This window comes from Poecilia mexicana, unplaced genomic scaffold (assembly GCF_051168715.1).
Source record: "Poecilia mexicana isolate PSO_F unplaced genomic scaffold, ASM5116871v1 scaffold_4, whole genome shotgun sequence".
NCBI classification, from domain to species: Eukaryota; Metazoa; Chordata; class Actinopteri; order Cyprinodontiformes; family Poeciliidae; genus Poecilia; species Poecilia mexicana.
The window spans coordinates 22756910-22780810 of record NW_028263373.1 but is presented as its reverse complement, the minus strand read 5'-3'; the positions used below and the strand labels follow the sequence as shown (position 1 = coordinate 22780810).

Below are 23901 nucleotides of genomic sequence, written 5' to 3'. Positions count from 1 at the left end.
GATCAGGATCATACCTGGTCAGTATGTGGATGGGCCGTGTTCTCTCCATGCATGTGTGTGTTTTCTCCAGGTACTCCGGCTTCCTCTCACAGTCCAGAAACGTGACTGTTAGGTAACTGGTCTTTCTAAATTGTCCTTAGGTGTGAGTGTGCATGTGCATCCACACACAACCCTGTGAGGATAAGCAGGTGTAGGCAATGGATGGATGGATGACTGGTATTTTATTGCCTAAACTACATCAAGTTCAAATCATGGTTGATAGTGATGATTCACAACAAATGTCATCTCAAGACACTTTACAAGAGAAACCGTTTCTATTCTATAAAATCCAGTTTGAAAAAACATCTGAAAATTGTGGCATACATTTCCAACTAGCTCCATGACTCAATATTTTGTATAACATCATTTTGCTACAATTACATCTACAGATCTTTGGAATATTTTTCCATCAGCATCAAACATCTAGAAAAAAGCCAAGTCAGGCTAACAGGAGAATGTCTGCAAGCATTTCTTTCTAAACTGCATTTTCTCCAGGTCTGAACTTCATTCATCCATCTTCCTCTCCCCTATGACCAGTTCTCATAAGCTGTTAAAAAAACACCCCCAGAGTGTGTCCAGGGTTAGTTTTCCTCACTCAGCTTTTTGCATACAAGCAGAAAAGTTTACCTTCTTCTTTTTGCGGTGTCTCCTACTTGACCATTAACAGGACTTCTTATGACTTTCTTTCATTCTTCAGTAATGTCTAGATTTATTGAGTGCATGACTAGTAGATTCCTCTCTAACTCAGCTTTAAACTTCTCCACAACTTTTTTTTCCCCAGTCTGCCATGTTCCTTGGTCTTCATGATGCTGTTTGTTCACTAATATTCTCTAACAAACCTGAGATTTTTACTGAGAATCAATTACACACAGAGGTGTTAAATTTACTAATTAGGTGGCTTCTGAAATGACTTTTTAAAAACTGTGTGTAATTTTCTTTTCCACTTCCTCATTATGCCCTTCTTTGCGAAAGAGGACAAGGACTTATAATCCTACTGTAAGGCAGAGTTGGATTGTAAAATATCTTTTCTGTGTTAGAGACACCATCAGCAACAGTTTAGAACAATAATCTGTGTCCATTACTTTAAACAGCAAGCTCTTGTAAGATGTTCCATTTTGTATATAAAGATTTGTGTTATTTGGCTATTTTTAAAGGTACATCTGTGTGATTTTCATAGCTAGATTTTGTTTTTATACTCTCATCACCTGAAGTGTCTGCCAAGTGAACGCTACAAACATTTGGAGCTCTGTGCGAGCCTTCGGAATATCTCCTGCTGCTTTTTGGCTCAGTTCGGTCGCAGGTTACTACCATATGTGCAGTGTTCACACAGCGCTTCTGTGTAGAACCGAGATAAGTTAGTTTGGAGAAATTTGCAACGCAGTGTGGTGGTGAGCTTTTACGAGTGCTGAAGCCTCTAATATGTCCTGCTGGCCATTAACGGCGGGCCAGTGTGGACCTTTTACTGCGCCGCAGCGTCTCATTGGAAGAGCGAGCCATAAAACCCCAGGCCCTGTCAGTCAGTGTCATTTAAACCAGGACTGATTGGAACTTTCTCTGGCCTTTGCTTTGCCTCCTTCCTCCCCGCTTGCGTTCTTTCCTGGCCGGTTCATGAATAATGAATGAGGATATATGCAGGCTGGAGCTCAGATATTAATGGAGCAGGAAAACAGAAGGAGAACCATCCTTTGTGCTGCCAGCCATTTCCTTTTTTACGACACTGAAACTGCCCCTGCCCGGTTTCCCTCTTTTTCCTACCTGGCCTTTTCCTCCATCTTTTCTTCCTCTCCTTCCTTCTAAGACGAAGCTCAGTTTCTGTCTCTTTCCAGCCTGGAGTTATTCTTTTCTCTTCTAGTTGTCACTGTGTGGCCAAAGGGTGGACAGGGACCAGAAATTGAGAACGTGTAACTATAAATTATACAAAAAAAAAAAAGGCCAGACACAACTGGAGGACAAAATGAAAAATAAAAAAATGGACTTGCTCTATTAGCAGGGTGCCTATTGTCTGTTACAGCATCTCTGTTTCATTCAAGGGCATGGCACAGAGTTTACTTCTTTGTCTGCCCTCATCCTGTCTCTCCTCCAGCCCTTCCGATCCGTCCGCTTCGGCCAGAGCGTCCGGCCAAACCCTGGAAGTCAAGGACAAAAGGTACGGCAGTTAGGTGGAGGGCAGCTGAGTGAACTCTGCCCTCAGAACGCAGTCTTATTCAGCTCCACTACGCTGTTGCATGATCTAAAAAATATTTCTTTTAGTGAATAAATAATATCACAACTTTAAGTATGCATTGCAAGAAAAAAGCTCAACAGTTACTGGGACCAGGAAAGGTTTTCTGAAACCATGAGGCATTAGAGGAGCTGGCAGTATTTGAAGTCTGGCAGAGCCAAGGCCCATCCTTGGATGACTTGCCCAACAAGGCCAGAGGGCGCTGATAACGGGCACAGCCTTATAACCCTCCTTGCGTGCCAAAATGTCTCTGCGTACTTCACATCCGCACCTTATAAGGTCAGATGGGCAGGGAGTCACTTCTCTTTGGTCCAGAAAGCTGTGAATTGGCTGCTGGTGGAGGGTTGTGGTAGGCAGGCCAGATCCCACCGTCCTAAATCTCTGACCCAGAGCTGTTTCATCGTCTCCGGGACCAACTGTCGCCTCAGATGACTGGTTTATCCCATCGAAATGAAGTCCGGCTCTAATAAAGTCAATACCTTTCTGATAATCTAAGGATTACTAGTAATACTTGTTTTTATTTTTAAGCAGCAATTTGTATGTTTCTCTAATCTGAAACAAACTTCCAGAAAACATGAAGTCTGGCAGAGACTGGATGCAACTTATGTTCTTATTAGGTCTTATTTAATGATGAGACATTTGTTTAGAGCTGAATTTGATTATCAGTCTGTTTTTCAACCTGTAACCTCTTTAATTTCTTTTGCCACTTGAGTGTAATGTTTTGCTTGTTTTTTATTTTCTTTTTTTTAAACATGCAAAGCACTTTAAACGGTCCTGTTGTTCAAATATGCTGTACAAATTAAATCTAAATTTAATTTCTAACTAACTTAGATGCAAAAGTGATGCTTTAACCACAAACATCAGTGTATTTTAATTGGGTGTACATGTTACACATCCCAAGTACCAGGACTGCCGTTACAGTGATGCACACAATCTATAATCGCAAACCAGGATTAAGCAATGACATCTGAAGCGCTGCCTTTAGGATCCAGATGGTGTCTCATTTATTTGTTAACCAATAAACCTTCTACAGTGTGGAACCAAGGCATAGTGTATTAAACAGGATAAATCAACTGTTTTTAAAATCTTTACTGCATTCAGTTGCATATTAACTAATCTAAACATCAAAATGTACACTTTTTTGAGTTAATACTGATAAAAATAGAATTACAAAACTTACAAAATAATATAGAGAATTTAACATGCCACTGTTCCAACTTTGACCTCTGAATTCCCACACTTCATGAACAAAGATTAGTTTCTCTACCTTTAACTTCAGCAAGATTCACTTTACTCTCAGGCTCTAAGCTACTTTATGAGTCACTAAGCAACACGCACTGAATATTATTCAAGCAAAAAATAAAACTCTTAAAACCCGGAGTTAGTAACATATTACAGACTTCTAGTCACCAAACCCAGGCGACATTTTCCCAGCGCGGGTATTCTGACATTCTGTCAACCTAAACTGCGGCTGATAAAACTTACAACTATTAGCAGAAAAATGAACAGAAACCGTAACTCAATGCTATCAACTGATCAAATAAGACGTAAACATCTTACAAAAGTAGTTCTGATGTGTCTTCACCATGAACTGACCTGAAGAATAGTAGAACAAGATTCTGCAATGACAACCTAAACTCCGCCTTTAGCATCCAGATTGCCTGAGGCAAACAGGAAGTCCGCCCCAAAATAAACCCGGAAGCAATGCTTCCAAACAAAGGTTCCGCTTCACCACTACTGCTGCTCCCTTCTCAGGTCAACACTATAAATGCAGACAGAGTAACATGCCAAAACGTAAACAAAAATAACTTGTTTATTTTTGGTAGAATAAATCGATCAATTATATATGAAAATATTTCAAAATTATAAAACAACCAAAATAATATGGTGACATTTTAGGTGCACCACATATATGTTAGATTAACACAAACTGGTTCATAACTGGAAAGTGAAAGATAAATTATACACAATTTTCTTTTTTTCTTCTTCATTTATTCAAATCTGAAAATGGTTTGGCATGCATATGTATTTACTCTGATTCCCTTAAATAAAAACCACCACAAATAATTTCAGATAAGATTCACTGTCTGTAATTGAATCTGAGAATAAATTCAGCTGTGATGTGAAGGCTTCAGAAATTTGTTAGAGAACAAACAAAAAGTTTCGTCTTTGCACATCTAAATGGAAACAGGAGACAATGGTCAGTGCTGTCTGTCACTCTATTAACATTTCATCTCTATATTCATTTATTCACAGAAGCATTACTATTTCTGCGCACACACGGTTCAATTTGAACTTTGCACAACTTGCTAATAGGACTTGCAAGTTGGCAGCGCTGTTTTGCTGTCCGCATACTCCAAAGATTCATATAAAATATATTTCCTCAGCGAGGGAAGGTTTTGATCTTGGAAGTGAAGCAGAGTGTCAGTGAAATAACGTCGAAAAGGCGTACAGTTCAAAAAGTTTAAAATCTAACTTTTTGTGTTTGCTTGGGTGAGCGTTTCAGCTAATTACGCACAAATCCCTCACGCTCACTGTTCCAATCCACCGGCACTGCTGTCTCAGCAGAGGACAAAGAAAACAAAGGAGACTGACAAACAAACACTGAGTGAAAAAAAAAGATATAAAAGAGCGGAAGCTTTTCTTTCCATATAGCAGCAGAGCTGAGGCGACGGTGGCGTTTAATCAGTCGGTTTTTGCAGCGCCGTCAGCGTGAGCAGCCTCGGCGGTGCAGCCCTCTGATCAGTGCTGGGAGATGAGCTCCCCGCTGAGCTGCTGCCGCCCCTGAACCACAGGTCAGTCCTTGGTGAGTAGGTTTCATTCTGCTGTCGCCTTCTTAGTGCCATCTCCTTCTCTCATTAAGATATAGAGTGTGCATTTGCACATGCATGTGGGCTTGTGTTTGGTGTGCGTGGAATAACTGCACCCCAGGAGTAGCCTAAAGGGGATGTGGATTCCCGGCCTCCGCTGAGATGCAGCAGCACAACCAGGATTTCTACCAGTGGGGGGCTTTCTGTGGGTGTGTGTGCAATCCGCATCAAGTGACTCTGTGCCTCAGGGTCAGACACACACACATGCAGGGAAGGAGCTGGTGCTGCAGCAGGGTAAACAAGAGCAGCCTGTTAGATCTTATCAGCCTCATCACACGCTTTATTATGCTGATTTGGGAGTATACTGTAAACTAATCAGGAACCCAGGAGTCACGGGGGGACACCCGGCTTAAAGGTTAGGCGTACAGAGAGAAGAAAACTTGCTCTGCATCTAAACTCCCAACTTTTCATCTTCTTCTTTCTGTGTTGTTTTTTTTGCTCACAAAGCTTCACTGCAACAAAACGCTGCGAGTTTGTAGCAGAAAGGTTGCAACCTTTCACCCCTGGGCTTGAAAGGTCCAAATCATGCCTGCCTCGGTTCATTTCAGAGGTGTGTGGTGATTGACTGGCTCCGGAGAGCCTGCTGCGGCCTGGGGATTTTGAATTGAAGTCAGGACTCTTTCTGCCTGTCGCTGTATGCTAATATTGGCCTTTAAGCAAATTCACAAAACACACTTCAAGCCTCGTGTTTGTTCACTTTGCATAAATGCATATGATTCTTATTCTGCGCCCAACATCTACAACGACACGACACCACAATGTTAAAAAGTTCACAATGTCTATTAATTTTGAAGCATCTGAATAACACCTCTGTGTTTATTAGTTTCACTCCATGTAAATAAATATAAAATCATTCTTCCTTTGTGCTTTGTTAACTTTCTAAAAAAATAGTTTGTGACTTTTTTTGGTGCAATTTTTCACAGTTCAACCTTTTCCGCTCAATTTGGCTTTCTGTCCGTCCATGTTCTCGTCTCAGCAACGTTTAACAAGCAGCCTGGAAGAAAGCGCTCGCACCGAAATGTGGCACATTAGCAAGCCAGAAACCAAGAAGCAAACGAGCTGGATGACTGGTGAGAAAACGCTATTGAAAAGTGGGAGAGTTACCCTTTTTCTGGTCTCTGAGACAGAGCATAAACAAGAGCAGTAATTAAGAGTTTTGTGGAAATGCAGGGATGGAATGGGACACAAAAGCAGCCTCTGGCAGATCTGTCATCACCATCAGCATCAGCAGCGGTGTGCATTTAAAAATATACTGAGCCCATCTGCAGCTGTGCAGAATATATTCAGTTACAGTCATAAAGGGAACTGCAGGAAATACAGAGCAGGTTTAAACTGAATTTTACTGAATTTAGGAGTTTAGAAGATGTGTTAAAATTTACATTTACACACATCTTTTAAAAGTTTTTTTATGTTAAAAGTAAAATGTGTTCTTAATTTAAACATTCACGACAAATGTTAATTGCTGATCTGCAAAACTGTCTACAACGATGCACATGAAGCTGCATATTCCAGCACTCCAGTGTCTGAATACTCTCTAAAGCAGGGATGTCCAAAGTGTGGCCCGGGGCCATATGTGGCCCTCTGGAGGATTTTGTTTGGCATCTCGGTTCGCAAACATAGGGAGACATTTTTACAGATAAATAAAATCTTCTTAAACATTTGAAGGAATGAGACAAAGTATTATAAAGCAACTGTGCATATTTTGGCTCAACAATAATTTACAGAGTTCTCAGAAGGTAGACTGCTTTATTAAAATATTGTCTATTTAGTCTATTGTTAAAAATATTAAAACAACAAATGTCTTCAGATTTTTTTTTTAGTTTTAACTAAGAAAAAAAAGTGGCCCTTTGTTTCTCTTAGTTTGACAATTGTTGCCATGAGAGCAACAAGTTTGGACAACACTTCTCTAAAGTCACAGCATTAAAAAAATCTGCAGGTTTAAGAACCATATGTAATTCAATTTTCCAAATTAAAAGGATGCCAGGTTCAAATTCTTGAACAAATCCCATTTTGTGGGATTATTTACATTTCATATTGTTCCATATTTTAGTCCTGCACCTTTAACTGTCAATTCTTCTTTCTTTCCATAACATTTTGCACAAAGCACAACATAATTCTAGTGGAGTCTAAAAAAACTGCTGTTGTCCACAATGAACAGAGACATCCACAGCACAGACTCAACTATATTTTACAGGAAGATGAAGGCTGTACCTGAGGGTCTGTGCCTGAACTGCTCTTGCGCTATTCAGGGCTTCAGAAAGCTGTTGTATTTTTTACTGCCACCTGGGGGCAGTCTGAAAAATATGTTGAGAAAGGTGACATGGAGGCCTTTTTAAAAAGCTGCTAAAAAAAAAAAGAAAGAAAAAAAAAACAAGAGCCACAAATGGCAAAAAAAACAAACAAACAAACAAACAAACAAACAAACAAACTGTTTAGTAGGGATAGAAACAATAATTATAGCAAAATTGCAGCTATTATTTCTGCTTTTTGTCAGTGTTGATTTATCCTTTTAGTTTCTATGCCCCTTTTGTGAACAGATGGCTGAATATCTTCTACCTATTAAATGATATATCCCTGGGGTTTGTCTTACTTTTGCTAAACTTAAAACAAGCAATCATCAGAGGATTATCCAATGGTAACTCTGGAGGAGCTGCACAGATTCACAGTTCAGTTGGGGGAATCTGTTAAGACTTGTTGAATGAATCTTTGAAGTGGGATTGAAAACCATAGAAGATCCTATCTGCATTTTACCACAAGACAGAGTATAACAAAAACAAACATAAGTGCAACCTAGTGTTAAAACACAAGTAGGTATGAATAAAAATGTATTTCTTATCTTATTCTATGACGAGATTAAACAAGTAATAAATAAAAAAATAAATATAAGTTAATAAATATTATGTAAACAGTGTTAAAAATCCATAAAATCTGCAATACACTGTCAGCATTCATTTTGGTGATGGCCTGAACAACCAATAGCTGGTATGGTCTGAGAAAAGTCGATTGTCCTGCAAAATATGTTGTTCAAAATATTAGCTTTATGATTATTTAACTCTAGAAAGCTTCTGTTGTGAGCAGACGGAAACCCGAAAATCCTGATTGTGTCATCATGTAGCATCACTGCCTGCTAACTATAAAGAGCATTTGAACTAACCTAACTTAGGGGCTGCACACATTAAAAAAGTGGTGATCCAGCCAGGAGCAAAGAGTTGTGTGAAAACGGTGGAACAACAATTTGAATCTGATTTGAATTCATTGCAAATTTAGACATTAAGATACCAAATGCCGTCATTCTCTGACTACATTTTGCTGTTTCTTTTTCAAAACTAAGATGCATGAGATTTACATGTTAAAAAGCTTCTAACTGAAAACATTCAGTAGGGATTTCATCCTTAAGCGTGATTATGTCTCCACATACTTTTTGCCTCCTCACTACAGTCATGCACTCATGTGGGCCGATGGAGAGAGAATCAGCTGTAATCTGCACCTGCACACTTTGGAGCACCTTGATATAATAAGCCGTCTTCAGCATGTTGGCACGGGCTGTCATCGGGAGATCGTGTCTTGGTTGAAAGCAAACGGCTCCTCGGCCCCCCTCCTCTAACTTGGGAGGCTCCAGCGGGGCTGTCTGTCGTTTAGGACTCGTAAACAAGGTGCATGTTGAGAGTCGGAGGGGTCCTGCTGCTTTGGAGTTTCCTGTCTGCTGTCAGAGAACAAGCAACGCAGAAGAGCAGCGGAGAAGAGAAAAGATGAGGACAAGGCAAGGAAAGATGGAAGAGGACAAGACAACAAGACAGAGGCAGGCGTGTGAGGAAAAGGAACACACAGGGAGGGAAAACAGGAGACAAAACAGAAGAGCAGGGAAGAAAAAGACAGAAGACAGAGGAGGACAAATAGGGAACAGGAAAGGACAGAATGACAAGCGGAAGATTTCAAGGGAGCAAAAATAACCGAAATGTTACATTTTCAGACAAATGATGAGTAAATGATGAAAGGATGATTGATAAAAATATCTTTTGGTCAAAAAATAAAATCTTGGTAAATGTCCGTAAGGTGAAAGACAAACATGCTGAGCCAGGTGAGCCGGGTCTCCAGAAAACTGGAGAGAAGCAGATGAATTAAACAGACTGAAGATATGAACACTGAAAGAGAGGACAGAAAAAAGGAGACAGATTAATGGATGAATTTGGGTTTATTAGAGAGCACTGGGCTGAAGCTTCAAGCAGCAGTGGCTCAGGTTTCCAACCAAACCCAATGGATTAAATGGACTAATATCAAATGTTCAGCCTATCATAGAGGGCCCAATCCTCACAGAGCTGTAGAGGCTGGGATGAAAAGCATATATGTGTCTAAATGTATGTAGAAGTGTGTTAAAAATGAGTTTCCATGGACATGTGTGGTGAGTTTTAAGACAGAAAAGTAATAAAACTGAGTTCTAGTTGCGTTTAGAAATCAAATAGGTCTTAATTTTTGACTGAATGTTTGGTTAAAATTTATTTTGCTTCTGTCCCAACAGCATCAATCCAGCATTTGGGTTGGAAGAATAACCTAACAGATTGTAAAAGACGTGAAAGATCAACCTGAGGTGTAAAGAATCAAATTTCCCTCAATAGTGGAGGAAAAAAACAAAAATCAAATGGAGTATCAGAACGTGAGATTACAAGGTGCCTCCTTTAAATGCCTCCATATGGGGATGGTTTTTTAAAAATTGAATTTAACTAAATTAAAGACAGAAAGAAAAGCAAAGAACAAACAGTGAAGAAAGAAAAGATTAAAAAGACAAGATCACAAACTTCAGAAGGAAGGACAGGAAAGATCAAACAGAAAGAAAAGAGCACGACTTAAAGAACAGGAAAAGACAAATCTGAGCAAGATGAGACTAGAGACAAAACATTAAATCCAAAAGATAAAAGAACACAATTAAAACTGAAAAAGACACAAGAAGGCTGTGAAAAGATGAAAAGAAACAGAGGAAGAAAGAAGACAAAAAAAAAACTCTTACGTGGAGCAAAAAAGTGACCAGAGAAGAGCTAAACTAATGGGACATATATAAAAAATTAAGAAAATCAATGATCCGAGGAGGACAATCTGAAGAGACAAGGACAAGATAAAGAAAGGTCAGAAACGGCAAAACAGAATGAAAATGAGAACAGGATAAGAAAAAAACACAGAGACAGAAACAGAGAAAAAAAAAAACAACAAAATAAGATAATCATTCACAGAAAACATAAATACGACCCAACAGGAGAATGACAGCCGGACACAGTGTCCACTAAGTCCTGTGACGACCCTTCATCTGACAGCAGCACCTCAATGCACATCATCTCTGTGTGATTCCTCCAAAAAAGCAACGCCTTTTGTTGTTTTGTGTGCGCTCATGTACGCGTACAAAAAACATTTCGGCTCTCCTGCAAACACACACTGACATCCAGACACGGCGCTCACCTGGAGGTGGTGGGTGGGAGTGGGAGGATGGGGTCTGTGTTTAGCTGTGGGCCCTGCAGACAGGGCGATCAAAGGCTCCTCAGTCTTTGTCTGCTAACGTTGAATAGACAATAGTAAAGAGGGCTCGCTTTGATTTCAGCTCACTTTTATTGATCACAGAAGAGCAGGGATTGAAATATGAGAGACAGCCCTGAACTGGATTCTTCTTTAGCTATTGATTATATCCAGAACAGACGGCATTTCACGATGATCCAAGTTTTTATTTTATCCTCTTTCTTTTTTTTTTTTGAACTATGAAAAAGTGTGTCTGGCTCCTTGCCTGTCTTTTTGTGCAGCTCTTAGCATTCACTACCTTTATTTTATCAGACAAAGCCTTGTCTTAAGTCTCATTTTCTAACTGCTTCTTAAAGTTGACATCCCAAACTTATTTAGGATGTGCTGACAGAAACTCAGCCAGCTCCCCGTGTCTCTTTTAAAAATCCTTTCAATAAATCAGACTTTTAGGAGGACACTTTGTTTCCATACCCTTAGAGACTGTACAGCTGGCAGGGTTTGATTGCAGGTGGAAAGGGTCAGTGGGAACATGGAAACTCTGCACAGCGACCATCCCACGGAGCTTTCCTTCTCTGCACGTTCAGCTCGACTCCTGAAATGGCTTAAATTTAGTAAGTGCAACCAATTTAATGGGTCAGAATCTACTTATGAAGTGAGATACAAAAGTTTCTCTTGAGTTTAAGTGCAAGTTGCAACACATTTAAATTCTAGTTTTCAGATGCTATTCTACTGACTGTAATGATGAAGAAATGAACATTTGGTTCTATGCAAATTAATGCCACACTATTGAGAAATTTGTTTGTTTAAAATAATTAAAAAAAGTCAATTTCCCAATTATGCACAACATATTTTGGTCTATTATGTTTTTATGGTGTGAAATATCTTTGAACTGCCTTGTTGCTTAAAGGTGCTGTATGAATAAACTTGACTTGACTTGTGGGGGACTCCAACTCTAATCTTTGAGTTGAACTTAAAGATGCTCCAACAGCCGAATCAAATTATTGAATTTCCTCTTCACATTACCACAGAGTCTGGAATAGGCCTGATTTGATTCATTCATTTGGTTCAGGTGTGTTGAGGCAGGAACGCATCAAGGGTTGGAGCATAAAGTACCAGTGAAATATGTGACGGATTGTTAGAAGTGGCAAAATGTGAAAATGTTTAAGGTATGAACACTTTAGCATGTTTCTGTCAGAAACATTTAAAAAAGAGATGATCTTTATCTTAGCATGAAGCAGGTCCTGGGTTTGAATCCTGACCTGGGGTCTTTCTGCATGGTGTCTGCATGTTCTCCCAGCGTATGTGATGGTTCTCTCTGGGTACTCCGGCTTCCTCCCACAGTCTAGAAACATGACTGTCAGGTTAATTAGTCTCTCTGTTGTCCTTAGGTATGAGTGTATGTGTGATTGGTTGCTCTTTCTGTCTCTTTGTTGCCTTGTGATGGACTAGTGACTGGTCCAGGGCGTACCTGCCTCTCACCCAATGACTATTGGAGATATGACCTTGCAAAGATAAACAGATGTAGATAACAGATGGATTGATGGATAATCTCCATGCATTTAGTCCCAGCTAAGCATTTGATGGCAGAGGTAAGATCTTTTCCCTCCATCTTTAGGAGTTCCTCTTGACGGCCTGTTTAGGTTCAGCAGACAGAAGTGGTTATTTGGGGACAGCTCTTGGTGAGTTTATGGCCAGAGTGCTTATTTTATTGGCGCTCAGCACATGTGTGGAGGACAGTAAGAGAAATACTTTTTCAACTTCTGGCATATGGATGCAATGTAAGATCTTTTAAAATCTCCTTGATGTATTTTTAAAAAGTTGGACTTTGACAGAAGACATGTGATAAAGTTTTAATCATGAAGATGGAGTCTGGGGGCCAGTTGTTGCCCTCAGAGTGGTTCGTTGTGGCCCCTAAATGTTATTAAAGAATGAACGTGATACGACACAGCAAGCAGTTCTGGAAAAACAGTGACTGATATCCTGCTTTTATTCAATCTTTAGTTTATTGTTGAGCATCTAAAGGGAAAACATTCAATCAATGTAAAGTTTATGTTTTTATTTCAAAATCAGGTTTTTGTGGCCTACCGGCCTCCAAGAGGGCTTTTCATTTAATGTTCCCACCACCAGAACCAAACACAGGGAGGCAACATTGAGTTTCTGTTTTTGTTGTTTGCCTTCAGGGGTTTTTCTACAGCGTTTTTTTATTTTCCATTTTTTTCTTTTATTTAAATTAATTTCTTCTTTATCTCTTAGCTTTTCTAATAATTATTTGGAACTACCTCATGTGTGAACGGTGCTTTCCAAACTGACTTCTCTTTACCTAAAACTGTCAGTGTGTTTGCATATTAAACGACTGTAAATAACTAAGCCTGAGGTCAGTTGTGGTAAAAATACGGATAATCTTTGCTTCTAGCCTCTGACAGCAATTTGGTGTTGACTGGTTAACGCAGAGGGGGAAGAGATGGCGGCATTTAGTCTCATAGGAAGTGAATAAGCAGAAGTGTGTCTTGAAGCGTGTGTGCATCTGCTGCTCTAATAAGAGTGTCTCAGTGAGGATCAGGTTTCTTTTGAACATGTTGAAGATGACATTTGTTCCCAATAGTTTATAGTTTCTGGAAAGGCCCGCTCCGGAAGGCTGAGCTGATGCTTCAGAGTTAAGTTTTGTGGGGTTGAGTTTTATAAAGCCCCCATAGCCCTGCTGGATGGACAAGAGAGAGGCAGTTTGTGCCTTTTAAAAGCCCCTGACGGGTTTAGTGAGCCACTTGGCTTTTTATTTTGGCTCAGCTCACTGCAGGCTTCTTGTTCTTTACCGTGCCCCCTCCGTGCCGGCCTGGTGGTTGCAGATTAAGGACGTGCAGAGCAGGAGTCACTCATTACACCGCTGCTCTGTGTGTTTGCGTGTGCGTGCCTTTATATGTGTTGGCGTGTAAGAAGCAGCTGTGATGAGTGACGCCAGTTGTGGCCTGCTGGTTGGAGCTTCCCACTGATAAATGACTGCAGGGACCGTCTTCCTCTACCTGAACCTCACAACGTTGTCCCCGGAGAGCCGCCACTGACAAATATTCTAACCTGGAAACCGAGCAGGCCTACAAGACAAGTGTTTCATTCTAAATATGACTTTAACCTGCTTAAAGTTACTGAAGTTCAAACAATAGCAGCCTTCAAATGATGTGCAGGAGTTTCTGCACGTGTTTGGAGACCGTCCCTGGTGATTCTTGTCTCCCAGCAAACTAATATGTTTGAAGCCGGCGCTGCCACCGTCAGGCATACCCCACGAGCCATTTCAAATGTGCAAAAAAATATTGATATTTCTGGCTTCTAAAAACAAAACAAACAAGCAGAGGGGAGTAAAATAAATAAATCTAAGAGGATGTCCCTTGGAATGGCCTCATTCTTCCTCAGAAATCACCTGAGACACCTGATAAACTTCTTTTTCCCCAAACCTCCACTTTTACACAATGCTTGTAGCATTACAGTATTTATTTATAGGAATGTACCTCTTTCTCTGTATTCATCCTCAAATTTAAAAGGAGACCATAACACAATAGATGCATGTGAATTCATACACAATTGTGAAAATGTTTAAAGAAAACATTGTCTTGGTCTTGGATCAGTTTCAGTTCAGCTTGAAATCGATTCTAGAAGTCTGTGAAAATTTAGCATTTTATGTGACAGACCAACGTGTGAAAAATGTCTTTTTTACTGCAAAAAAAGCTACAAATCTTCTGCTCTCTGTGTCGACCGGATGTGCACATACATAGATTACATTTATTTCACTTTTTTATACAACATGGCTCCAGCTCAGTCAGATTGTGCTTTATTTCTTGTTTGCCCATCTTTCCATTAATTACCTAATTTATTAGGTGGAAGTTTGGCTGGATTTTATTTAGGTGTATCAGAGTAAAGAGGATGAATATGAGATTTGTTTCTTAGAAAAACCCATTGATATCATGTATTATTTTCCTTCAACTTCCCGATTAAGCCCTACTACATGATGGTCTACCTTAAAACACTAATAAAAAAGAAGGATATCATTGTAAAGTGACAAAATTACAGAGCAAACCCTAAACAAGTTTAAGGAGTTTAAATACTTTTGCAAGGCTGAAAACCTCCATACTAAGAAAACTGAGTCACAGTTCACCACATGTGCTGCATGTCTAGAGGTATCATCTTCTCACAGCATTTCTCACATAAATGCCCTGAGAACATGTTGACTGACTCATCAAACCACCTGGCATCATGTGGTATCTGCCACCTAATAGCTGTGAAATGTGACCTCATCTTAATACTTTAAGGCATCTGACTGTTTTTCAGTGACAGGTGAGCCATTTTTCAGTCTAATAGGTCCATATTGAAGCAGATAAAAGCTGATTTTCTTCAGGAAAGAATCCTTTAAATTGCAGTTTTCCTAAAAAAATATAAACATCAAACTAACAGTCAGCTGTGGCTCGTTGTGTAAATGTAGGTAACATCTGTAATACATCATGTTCATTTGTTCAGTTTCCTTTATGTCACCTGGATGTTTATGTCACTCACTCTTGGTGCAGTAAGGAATTCTCACCACAAGAGGGACTTACTGATGCATGGACATGGAGCTGATGACAAACAAAAAGGTAAAGAAAAATAGATCAGAAACAAACTTTGTTATAAATGTTGAAATGGAGAGACAAAAATCCTGCAGAGCAATAAACTGTGGGAGGGGCAGAGCCCACAGATGCTGTGAAAACCCAAACAACTTGTGTTTAATTCCAGATATTCACTTTTGTTTGTTTTCACTGAGTTGAGGGCTCCATGGGAGCAATTTTTTTCCGTGATGAATCTGAACTGGAGTCTCTGTGGAGTTCATTACAGTGGAAGAGCCAGTGCCCACCCCCACTGTTCGCTGGCCAAGAGGGAATTTGAGGATCCAGAGGGATGGGTTAGTTTGGGGTGGAGAGTACATGCAGGATGGGCTGCAGGGTGAGAGGGAGACGGCAGCATGGAGCTAATGACCTGAAACAAACACTAACAATTCAGCAATAATTAGGAGAAAGACAGAAATAAAAGAAAATTGGCTGAGTTAAAGATTGATAGTTTTATGTCTATGCAGTTAAAGATGTTGTGTAATTGTGTGGGGTACCTTTGAACAGTCAGTATCATACCTATGCTGCACACATCATACACTCACTTAATTTAGATACAACATAAACACCTCAGATTTGACATTTTACCTATAAGAAATGCTTTTCTGAGCCTCCTCCAGACATCCTACCTGGGCTTTATCTTTTATATCGAGTCGAAACAAATGATGCGGGTGGCAACATGAGATTCATTTGGTGAGATCAGTGTTATGAAACCACACAAAAACGGCATGTTCAGCAAACTTTGTATTTTACATTCTTACCACTCATTTCAGCAGCTTGTATCAGGGATCTTGTTCTTTTGATCATGATCTATGTCTAGTGACCATAGGTGAAGGGACAGTATTTCTCATTTATGTGAGAAATACTGCAGACTGCTGCTACCTACTGTCCGGGTTGGTATGGTGAACATTCGATCGGGCTTTATGGCCCATAAACAGGAGCCACCATGAGTTCTGATTGGAGAATCAAATTAAAGTTTTATTAGTGAGTAAAGGTGGAAGCTCACATGAGCCAGGCCCATTCGAAAATGAATTTTCATCATGAAGGAACTAGAATTTTAAACTAGTTTCTGTTGCATTCCCTTGCTAACTGCATGCTGGTTTCGTTCTAAATATTTTTTTCTAACCAATAGTTCTTGCACATATTTGTGCATATCCTTATTTTAACTCAAAGCAAATATTCTGGACACCTGTTGCCATCTAACCTCCAAGCCTCCCAGCAGCATCAGGTGCCACAACCTCCCACCTCTAACAAACCTGGACTCACCTCTCTATTCACTGCCTTAGTGTCTCCATTCCAATCAAACGCTTCAACTAATATGTATGTCAATACATTCAGATTTAATATACAATTTTAGTTGCTTTTTGGATTATAGAATTAGTTATTTAAGAATTATACGGTATGAAACTTGGTAGTGGATTATTTTAGCCTGATGGTGACCTCAGCATGCTCTCAACCCTGCAGCCATAACCTCACCACCAAGCATCTCAAATGAGACTCCAGCCAGAAACCAATCATTTTCTCAGACAACCATCTCACCTGTAAGCATCTCAAATGAGACTTCAACCACCAACCGATCACCTGAGAACATCACTTCACCTCCAATCACTCAGCCAAACACATTTAAAAAATAATAAACCTCAACAAGATCTAAAAGCAGGGACCCAATATACAAATTATTAAAATTTTATTCAAACTTTTGTTTAGTTTTTATTCATGAGTGGTGGTTTGGACAGCAGTATAGTAAGTACTGAGTATCTACAAGTTAGTGCAAAGCAGGAAGTGGTGGTTTGCTTAATGAAATAGCAAGTGTGGTTCTGTCATGTTGCCAGGGCAACCAGGTTTGGCAGAGCTGCCTCATCCAGATAAGTCAGCCATCTTCCTCTTTTGGGCTGATAATGCTCTCACGTTGTTTTTAACAAAAATAAAATGATCCTCAAAGAAAGAAATACAAAAATTTATGTGTGATTTGTTTTTAAGTTTCCTTATATTGAGTCCAACTGATATATGATTTCATTACTTAATTTTCTCTTCTTTTTTATATTTCCAGGTCAAACCACTCCAGGTGAGTAGAGATTCATATTTAGCCAAAAATAAAATTATTCAGTCAATTCATTTTTTTATTTCTGAAAGCCTGTTGTTTATTCCTGTTTCATGTTGCGCAAACTTTTTTAGCTTCTCCGTCTTTCAGGCTACAATGTGTTAATTTACATCTAACAAATACCAAAACCTGAACATTTTTCTGAAATGAGCTCATCCTGAACCTGCTTTATATGCAGCACTGAAAATAAGTTTTTATCGTGAAACTGTCTATTCAACATCAGTTATCAGTTGAATAAACAGGTTGCTACAAGAAAGCAGAGATTACAGTAAATCACCCAAGTTAACAACACATTTTTTTAATTATGTTCACATGTTACAGTATCTCCAGATATTTAGTTTAACCATAATTATGGCAAGCATAAATAACTCACTCCTGAGCTCATTTTATTAAATATTGCTTTGATTTGAGAAATACACATTTACATTGTGTCCAATTAACCTGATCAGCTTTTTAATTTCTTCAATTAAAAGCATTGATTAAGTTTTTTAAAACGTATCTTTATTGAGAACTAGCAAATGTGATACACGTTGTTTCTGTTCAGTTATGTGTGAGATTAAGATTCAATCTATAAGCTTTCAGGGAAAAAAAACTATAAAGTCTCTTCCTATAGTTTTTACAAACAGGTGCTTTTATAGATCATTTATTGGAACTTTAATCTGAAAAAGGTTGGTGTTGGATGAGGGGGCAGGTTTGTCAATACAGGGTAACAAAAATACACATTTTTCTTTCTGATAAGGTTGGATATACAACAGATATAAAGTTATTAGTCGAAGTCCACGTAAACATGATGCATCCATTGACCTTGCTCTTTGAAAATAGATCATATCCCACCAATTTGTCAAAGAATACATTTTAAAACTCTATTTGTCTATAAAGTACTAAATTGTCTTTGTGAGTTGCTTATCAAGTATAAACCATGCAGACTCCTCAGGTTTTCAGAGATCTGCTCACTCTGTGTCTGCAGGACCAGAACTAAAACAGTAGAGGCAACATTTAGTCTCTATGCTCTCTAGATCTAGAAGACACTCCCTGAAAACCTGAGAAACTGTTGGCTCCTTTAAATCAGGGCTGAAATTTTTTTTGTTCACATCAGCTTCTGATTATAAAATCTGACTAATTAAAATAATAAAACATTTTTATTTTTTATTTTTAACGCAATGCTTTCATGCTTAGTCCATATTTTCTTTTTGTTGTCCGTTTTGTGTTCTGCCGGGCATGATGGCATGATGGCCCACCTTTTATATGAATGATGCTTTATAAATAACCTTGCATCACTCTATATAGATGCTTTAACCCTTTGACCATTAAGTTTCAGGCAGAATAATTAGAAACTTGTTTTTAATGAGTTTTTATCCAGATTTAAGATTGAGGTTATGTCATGATACTGACTTCACGTTTAACTCTTTAATGGAGTATATTAATGTGGACATTGTGTAAGTATTTAAATTCAGCATTTTTTTCACAGTGTACATCCTTTAATGCATTTATCTAGATATAATGATATCTAGATTATATCTAGATATCATTATATCTAGATATATCATCTAGATGTTAATCAATAAATCAATAAATAAATCTCATTTGTCACCTTTGATCTTTGTATTCACATTTGAGCAAATGTGTTGTAAAGTATAGAGGATGGAGAGGATCAGTTTCTTCAGCTACATGTTTGATTATTCTCTTTAATAAGCGCTGGCATTGATGTCGAGTTGATTTTTATATTTTTAGGCACCTCACCTCCACTCACTGGCACAGGTTCTCCTACACCTGTTGCTATCTCACCTCCACGCACCGTGGCAGCACCAACTGCTACAACCTCCTAACCTCCCACCTCTATCAAACCCACACTCACCTCTCTATCCACCACCTTAAATCCTCCAAGCTCTTCAGCCTTGTTTTGATTGAAGAGCTGGTAATGTATTCAGCTTTAGTTTACGGTTTTACGAAACTTGTTTTACTTTTAAATGATAAAATTTGTTATTTAGTGGATTAATTGGCAATTAATCCACTAAATAACAAATTAATTAGTAATTAATCCACTACTAATTAAAAAAATTTGTAGTGGATTATTTCTCAGCATGCTCTCAAATCTGTAGCTAATAACTCGCCTCAAAACACCTTGAGTCAGATGAGACTCAACCAGCAGCCAATCACCTCCTAAGACACCCACCTCACCTGCAAGCATCTCAAATGAGAATCCAACCACCAACCAATCATCTTCTCAGACAACCACCTCACCTCCAATCACTCCAAACACAACCACGGCTGCCACCACAGGTTGGAACTTTAAATCTTTAGTTTGGGACTCAAAAAAGTTTAATGATTAGACTTTAGATAACAGACATTAAGTATGAGATTCAAACAACAGAGAGGTAACTGAAAATTTAAGATGCTTTGAGAATTTATTTAAATTATTACTTTTTCCATTGTTTCCCTCTTGTTTTCCAACAGCTGAACCCATTCCAAAATGTGAGTATCAGATTTGAGATTGTGAATAGTTGTTTAAAATGTGTTCTTGTGTTTCTGGGTGTTCTTGCCAGGATAAGAAATACATCTTACTTTTAACAGTTTGAGATAAAAAGTCCTTATAAGTTTGGTTTTGTTCAAATTAAAAATGTGAAACCGGTACTTTACAGGTTCTTACAGTGTAAAAGTGATCCCGTTTGGTTTCCAGATAAAGATGACAGATTTTACTCCTGGTTACTACACCATATATGTTGCTGAGAAGGAAAGACCATCTGAAAGAAAAGCCACTGTTTTCTTCTACAATGAAACTTCAACTCATGATATCAGCCATCTGAAGCCGTGCACTGAATATGAGCTAAGAGTCACATTTATTGACTCCAATGTTACAAAAATATTCTGTAACACAACTGAAAATGAAATAGTTACCACAATATCAACAAAAACAACAACTGGAATGAGTGAGTTAAATTCTTAATATTTCATTTTTACTTTTTTTTTACTGAAATGAAATTTTGTGTAGAACTGTGATGAATATTTGTTATGTGTTTCAGCTGGAAGAGACATTAAAAGCATCTCCTGCCCTTCTGGATATTTCTGTTACCAAAGTGGTTGGAACATCAGCTCTTTACTATCAGGAAACAACAAGGTTTCAGATGTGCAGTTCATCAATGGATCGTATCGGATCAAACCTGCTTATGAGAGCATTTGCTCAGAATTAGTTTTGGAGTTCCCACAAGGAAAATGCACGGACATCACCTTTACCATAACTGAAAATGTTCCTGTTGGTATGTATAAAAGCATATTAATTTTAAAATCACATTAAAATCACATTAATTTGGTATTTTTTCTCCTTCAGACTTCATTGATGTAAACGACGTAATTCAGCCTAAACCCACTGAACTTCCTGCCAAGATAGAACCAGAATAGAACCAGAATTACCTCCAAACTGTCAGAATCTCAGTGTTGAGTATAAATGTTCAGGTAAATAAAATTATAGGTGTGAAAAAACATTTTTAAATATTTACAGGAGAAACTGCAGACACAGATTCTTCCTTAATATTATAAATATTTGTTTAATACGTTTCCTCTGTGAATTAGTTCTGAATATTTAACAGCTGATTTGTGTTAATAGACATCAGTCACTGCAGAAATGATTAAAAGTTTGTGTCTCTTCAGGAATGAACAGTGACTCTGTTGAACCGTCTGACATGAAGCCGTTCACAAACTACAGCTGTACTGGTGACATCAAGAACAACCATGGCTCCATAATTCAGACTCTTCCTCCTGTCCAGTTCAGCGTTAGCTGTGGTGAGTTGGTATTTACTGCATCTCAGTGGAAATAAGAAGCATAAAATTATTATACTGATACAGCCTGGAAAGAAACACAACTATCAGGATTTTGTTGCTTCTTATTTTATTCCAACAGATTTTTCAATAAACTTCCTGCTGAAAAGTCCAACCAGTAATTCCATTAAGCTGAACTGGGAACCAACGAGTCGTAAATGTCATGGTATTCTTGACAAACTGACGGAGCTCTCTTATAGCTGCAGCTGTCAGCCAGACTGGAAACGTAAGTGAAATATACTTACATTACTTATTTACATTAAGTAATGTTTAATACATCTTAACTAGTGCAACCATTTTAAATTAACTTTAACTTATAAATGGAAGATTTGTGAATCTATCAGTCTTTCTGTTTTTATAACAACAATGTGAGGAAATAAAGATCTGTAAAATAACCAGAGGTGACTCTAAACTATCACTGACCTGTGGATGATTTTAATGGAAATATTTTCTTAATTGAATGTTTAACATCTGAATCAAACTCTACTTCAACATTTCCTGAAGTTATGGTTGTAAAGATATTTTACCACAAGCTGTTTTTGTGAAATCAATCACATAACAGGTGAAGACGGGAAAAGACCCCAATTTAACAGAATGTGTAACATCGACGGACTTAAACCGTACAAAGATTATACCTGTAAAGTCCGTACCATCTACAACCAGACAATATTAAATGAGGCTACAGCTGAAGTAAAAACTGAGCCTGGAAGTAAGTAACCAAGAATCTTTTTTATTTTAAAACATCAATGCAATCTACAAACACTAACTGCTTTAAAATAAACTAAAACTTGATATTTGCTTATTTTATTTATTTGTTTTCTTTTTTTTTTTTGGCTGCAGGTACATGGCTGCTTTCTTTTAGGAAACTTTTCTTTAACAACTTAAATATATATTAAATATATATTTTTTATTTTCAAACAATGTAAGTTTTATTGCTAACAAGCTGAACTAATATTGATTTGAAAATCATTATCCCTTCTCCAGGTTTTCTTCATTTATGCAAAAATAAGTTACATTGTTTTAGTGATTGTTTTTAAAACACAAAATCCATGAAAATTAAAGAAATGCTAAAACTAACGAGTTACAGATGAGGCTGTCTACAATTACTGCATTGTTAGATTCAGATCGTAGCATTGATACATATTCTTTTGTTGTAAACTGTGAAAATAATAATAAGCTATCTTAGGTCCAGATGTTCATCTTTATGATGTTTAACCCTGGAGAGAAAAACCAGGTTTAATACAATTATTAGAGAAATCCATGTTTATAAATTACATTTCATTGGTGAAGAAAAAATATTACCTATATAGATAATCAGTAATTCATCCTTCTGGTCATGCACATCTTAGACTAAAAATATTAAGAGAAATATGTATATTAATAATTCTGTATTAGTGTCATTAAAAAGTTGAAATAAATCAGTTATTACAAATATGATCAAGTTTTCTTTTTAAATCTTTCTTATACTTTAGTGTTCTTCCAAGCACAATAAAATAGTAAAAAAAGTTTTCCTCTCCATGTCTGTGAGTCTTAATATGTGTCCACTCTCTTCTTCTTACAGTACCAATACTAAAAGGAGATATTGAGGTTCAAAATCCAGTGAACAACGCAATCAAAGTGTCATGTAGCATTAAAATAATTGAACTTAACGGACCACAGGAAAAATGGAAATACATCGCAAATCTTCATGGTTTTCCTGACAAGAAACTGGAATCGTCAAGCTGTGAATTTGAATTTACAGACCTGAGCTATTTAACATCTTACACAGTGGAGGTTTGTTTAATCCTCAGTTGGCTTCATGATTAGATCCCCGTTTTGTTGCTGAACTTCCTTTGGGTGAATCTTAACATGTCATTCTGTGTTATAGGTCGTTATTTTCAATGGATACTTTGAGAGCAAACCTTTGGAAATTTCAGCTGCTACTCTCTGTATGTGTTGTTGGTAACAACAAGGAAAAATAACAATGAATTCAGTTGTTCTCACTGTAGCTTGAATATTATTAACTCTGCATTTACCTCACTGTTATAACTGTTTCAGACAACGACAAAGCCCTCGTTGGGTTTCTGGTCTTCCTCATTATCATCAGCATCCTCTGCGCGGTGTTGTTCATCATTAAGACGAGAAAATCCAGAAAGTAAAACCTATTCAGCTGATCTGCTTATTGATTTTAACTGTTAAATCAACCTTTGTCTTCTAAAGTTAACCCTCTGACTTTATGTTTTTCCAGTGTTGTTAATGAAGAACAGAAGCTCTTCTCAACAGTCAGTGAGTGCATCTCAGATGGAATCACATGGAGATAATAAACAGCATGTTTATTGTGAATTTTTAGTTATATAATTCTTTGAGATTTCCTGGATTTCACTCCAGATTTTAGTTTTTTATATTAGAGAAAAGTAAAAATGAAAGTATATTGATGTTGTCTTAATGTACTGACATATTTCCTCTTGTTGTTACAGTCTATGTTAACATGCCACCACCCAAGAGAAATCATAACTACTGATGAAGAGCTGATGGAGCTGCAGATCAAAACGTTGTTTTATGATGTTACACACATACTGAAAATACGAGAAAAGATTAAATATAATGCTATATTTTAATTTGCTAGTCATGTCCTACAGAGATGTAGGTGAAATAAAGATGAATGCAACTGCATGTGAATAAATGAATTGTCTAAACTCTGTATTAGTTTTATTTTTAAGTCATAACATTTACATGCTGCAGCAGGAGGAACTGAAT

The 23901-nt window shown here is 37.8% G+C and overlaps 2 protein-coding genes and 1 long non-coding RNA gene across 3 annotated transcripts; 2 read left to right on the top strand and 1 right to left on the bottom strand.

Moving 5' to 3' along the window:
* Window positions 1-1812: 1812 nt before the first annotated feature.
* Window positions 1813-3935, bottom strand: LOC148159991 (uncharacterized). Its single transcript, XR_015762769.1, has 2 exons — window positions 3857-3935; window positions 1813-2165 (listed from the first exon to the last, which is right to left on the bottom strand). It is a non-coding gene; the product is annotated as an uncharacterized LOC148159991 (long non-coding RNA).
* Window positions 3936-15442: 11507 nt separating this feature from the next.
* On the top strand, window positions 15443-20713 carry LOC148159990 (uncharacterized). The gene is made up of 6 exons (XM_088005275.1): window positions 15443-15588; window positions 17302-17316; window positions 19084-19267; window positions 19581-19632; window positions 19992-20279; window positions 20373-20713. The coding sequence occupies exons 1-6, from the start codon at window positions 15443-15445 to the stop codon at window positions 20642-20644; spliced, it is 957 nt and encodes a 318-aa protein (XP_087861401.1). The 3' UTR covers window positions 20645-20713.
* A 32-nt stretch (window positions 20714-20745) lies between these two features.
* LOC148159989 (receptor-type tyrosine-protein phosphatase C-like) lies at window positions 20746-23839 on the top strand. The gene is made up of 9 exons (XM_088005274.1): window positions 20746-20802; window positions 20998-21129; window positions 21248-21391; window positions 21728-21874; window positions 22727-22938; window positions 23033-23093; window positions 23203-23299; window positions 23393-23430; window positions 23622-23839. Exons 2-9 carry the CDS (start codon window positions 21000-21002, stop codon window positions 23663-23665), a joined length of 873 nt encoding a protein of 290 aa, XP_087861400.1. The 5' UTR covers window positions 20746-20802; window positions 20998-20999; the 3' UTR covers window positions 23666-23839.
* Window positions 23840-23901: the final 62 nt, after the last annotated feature.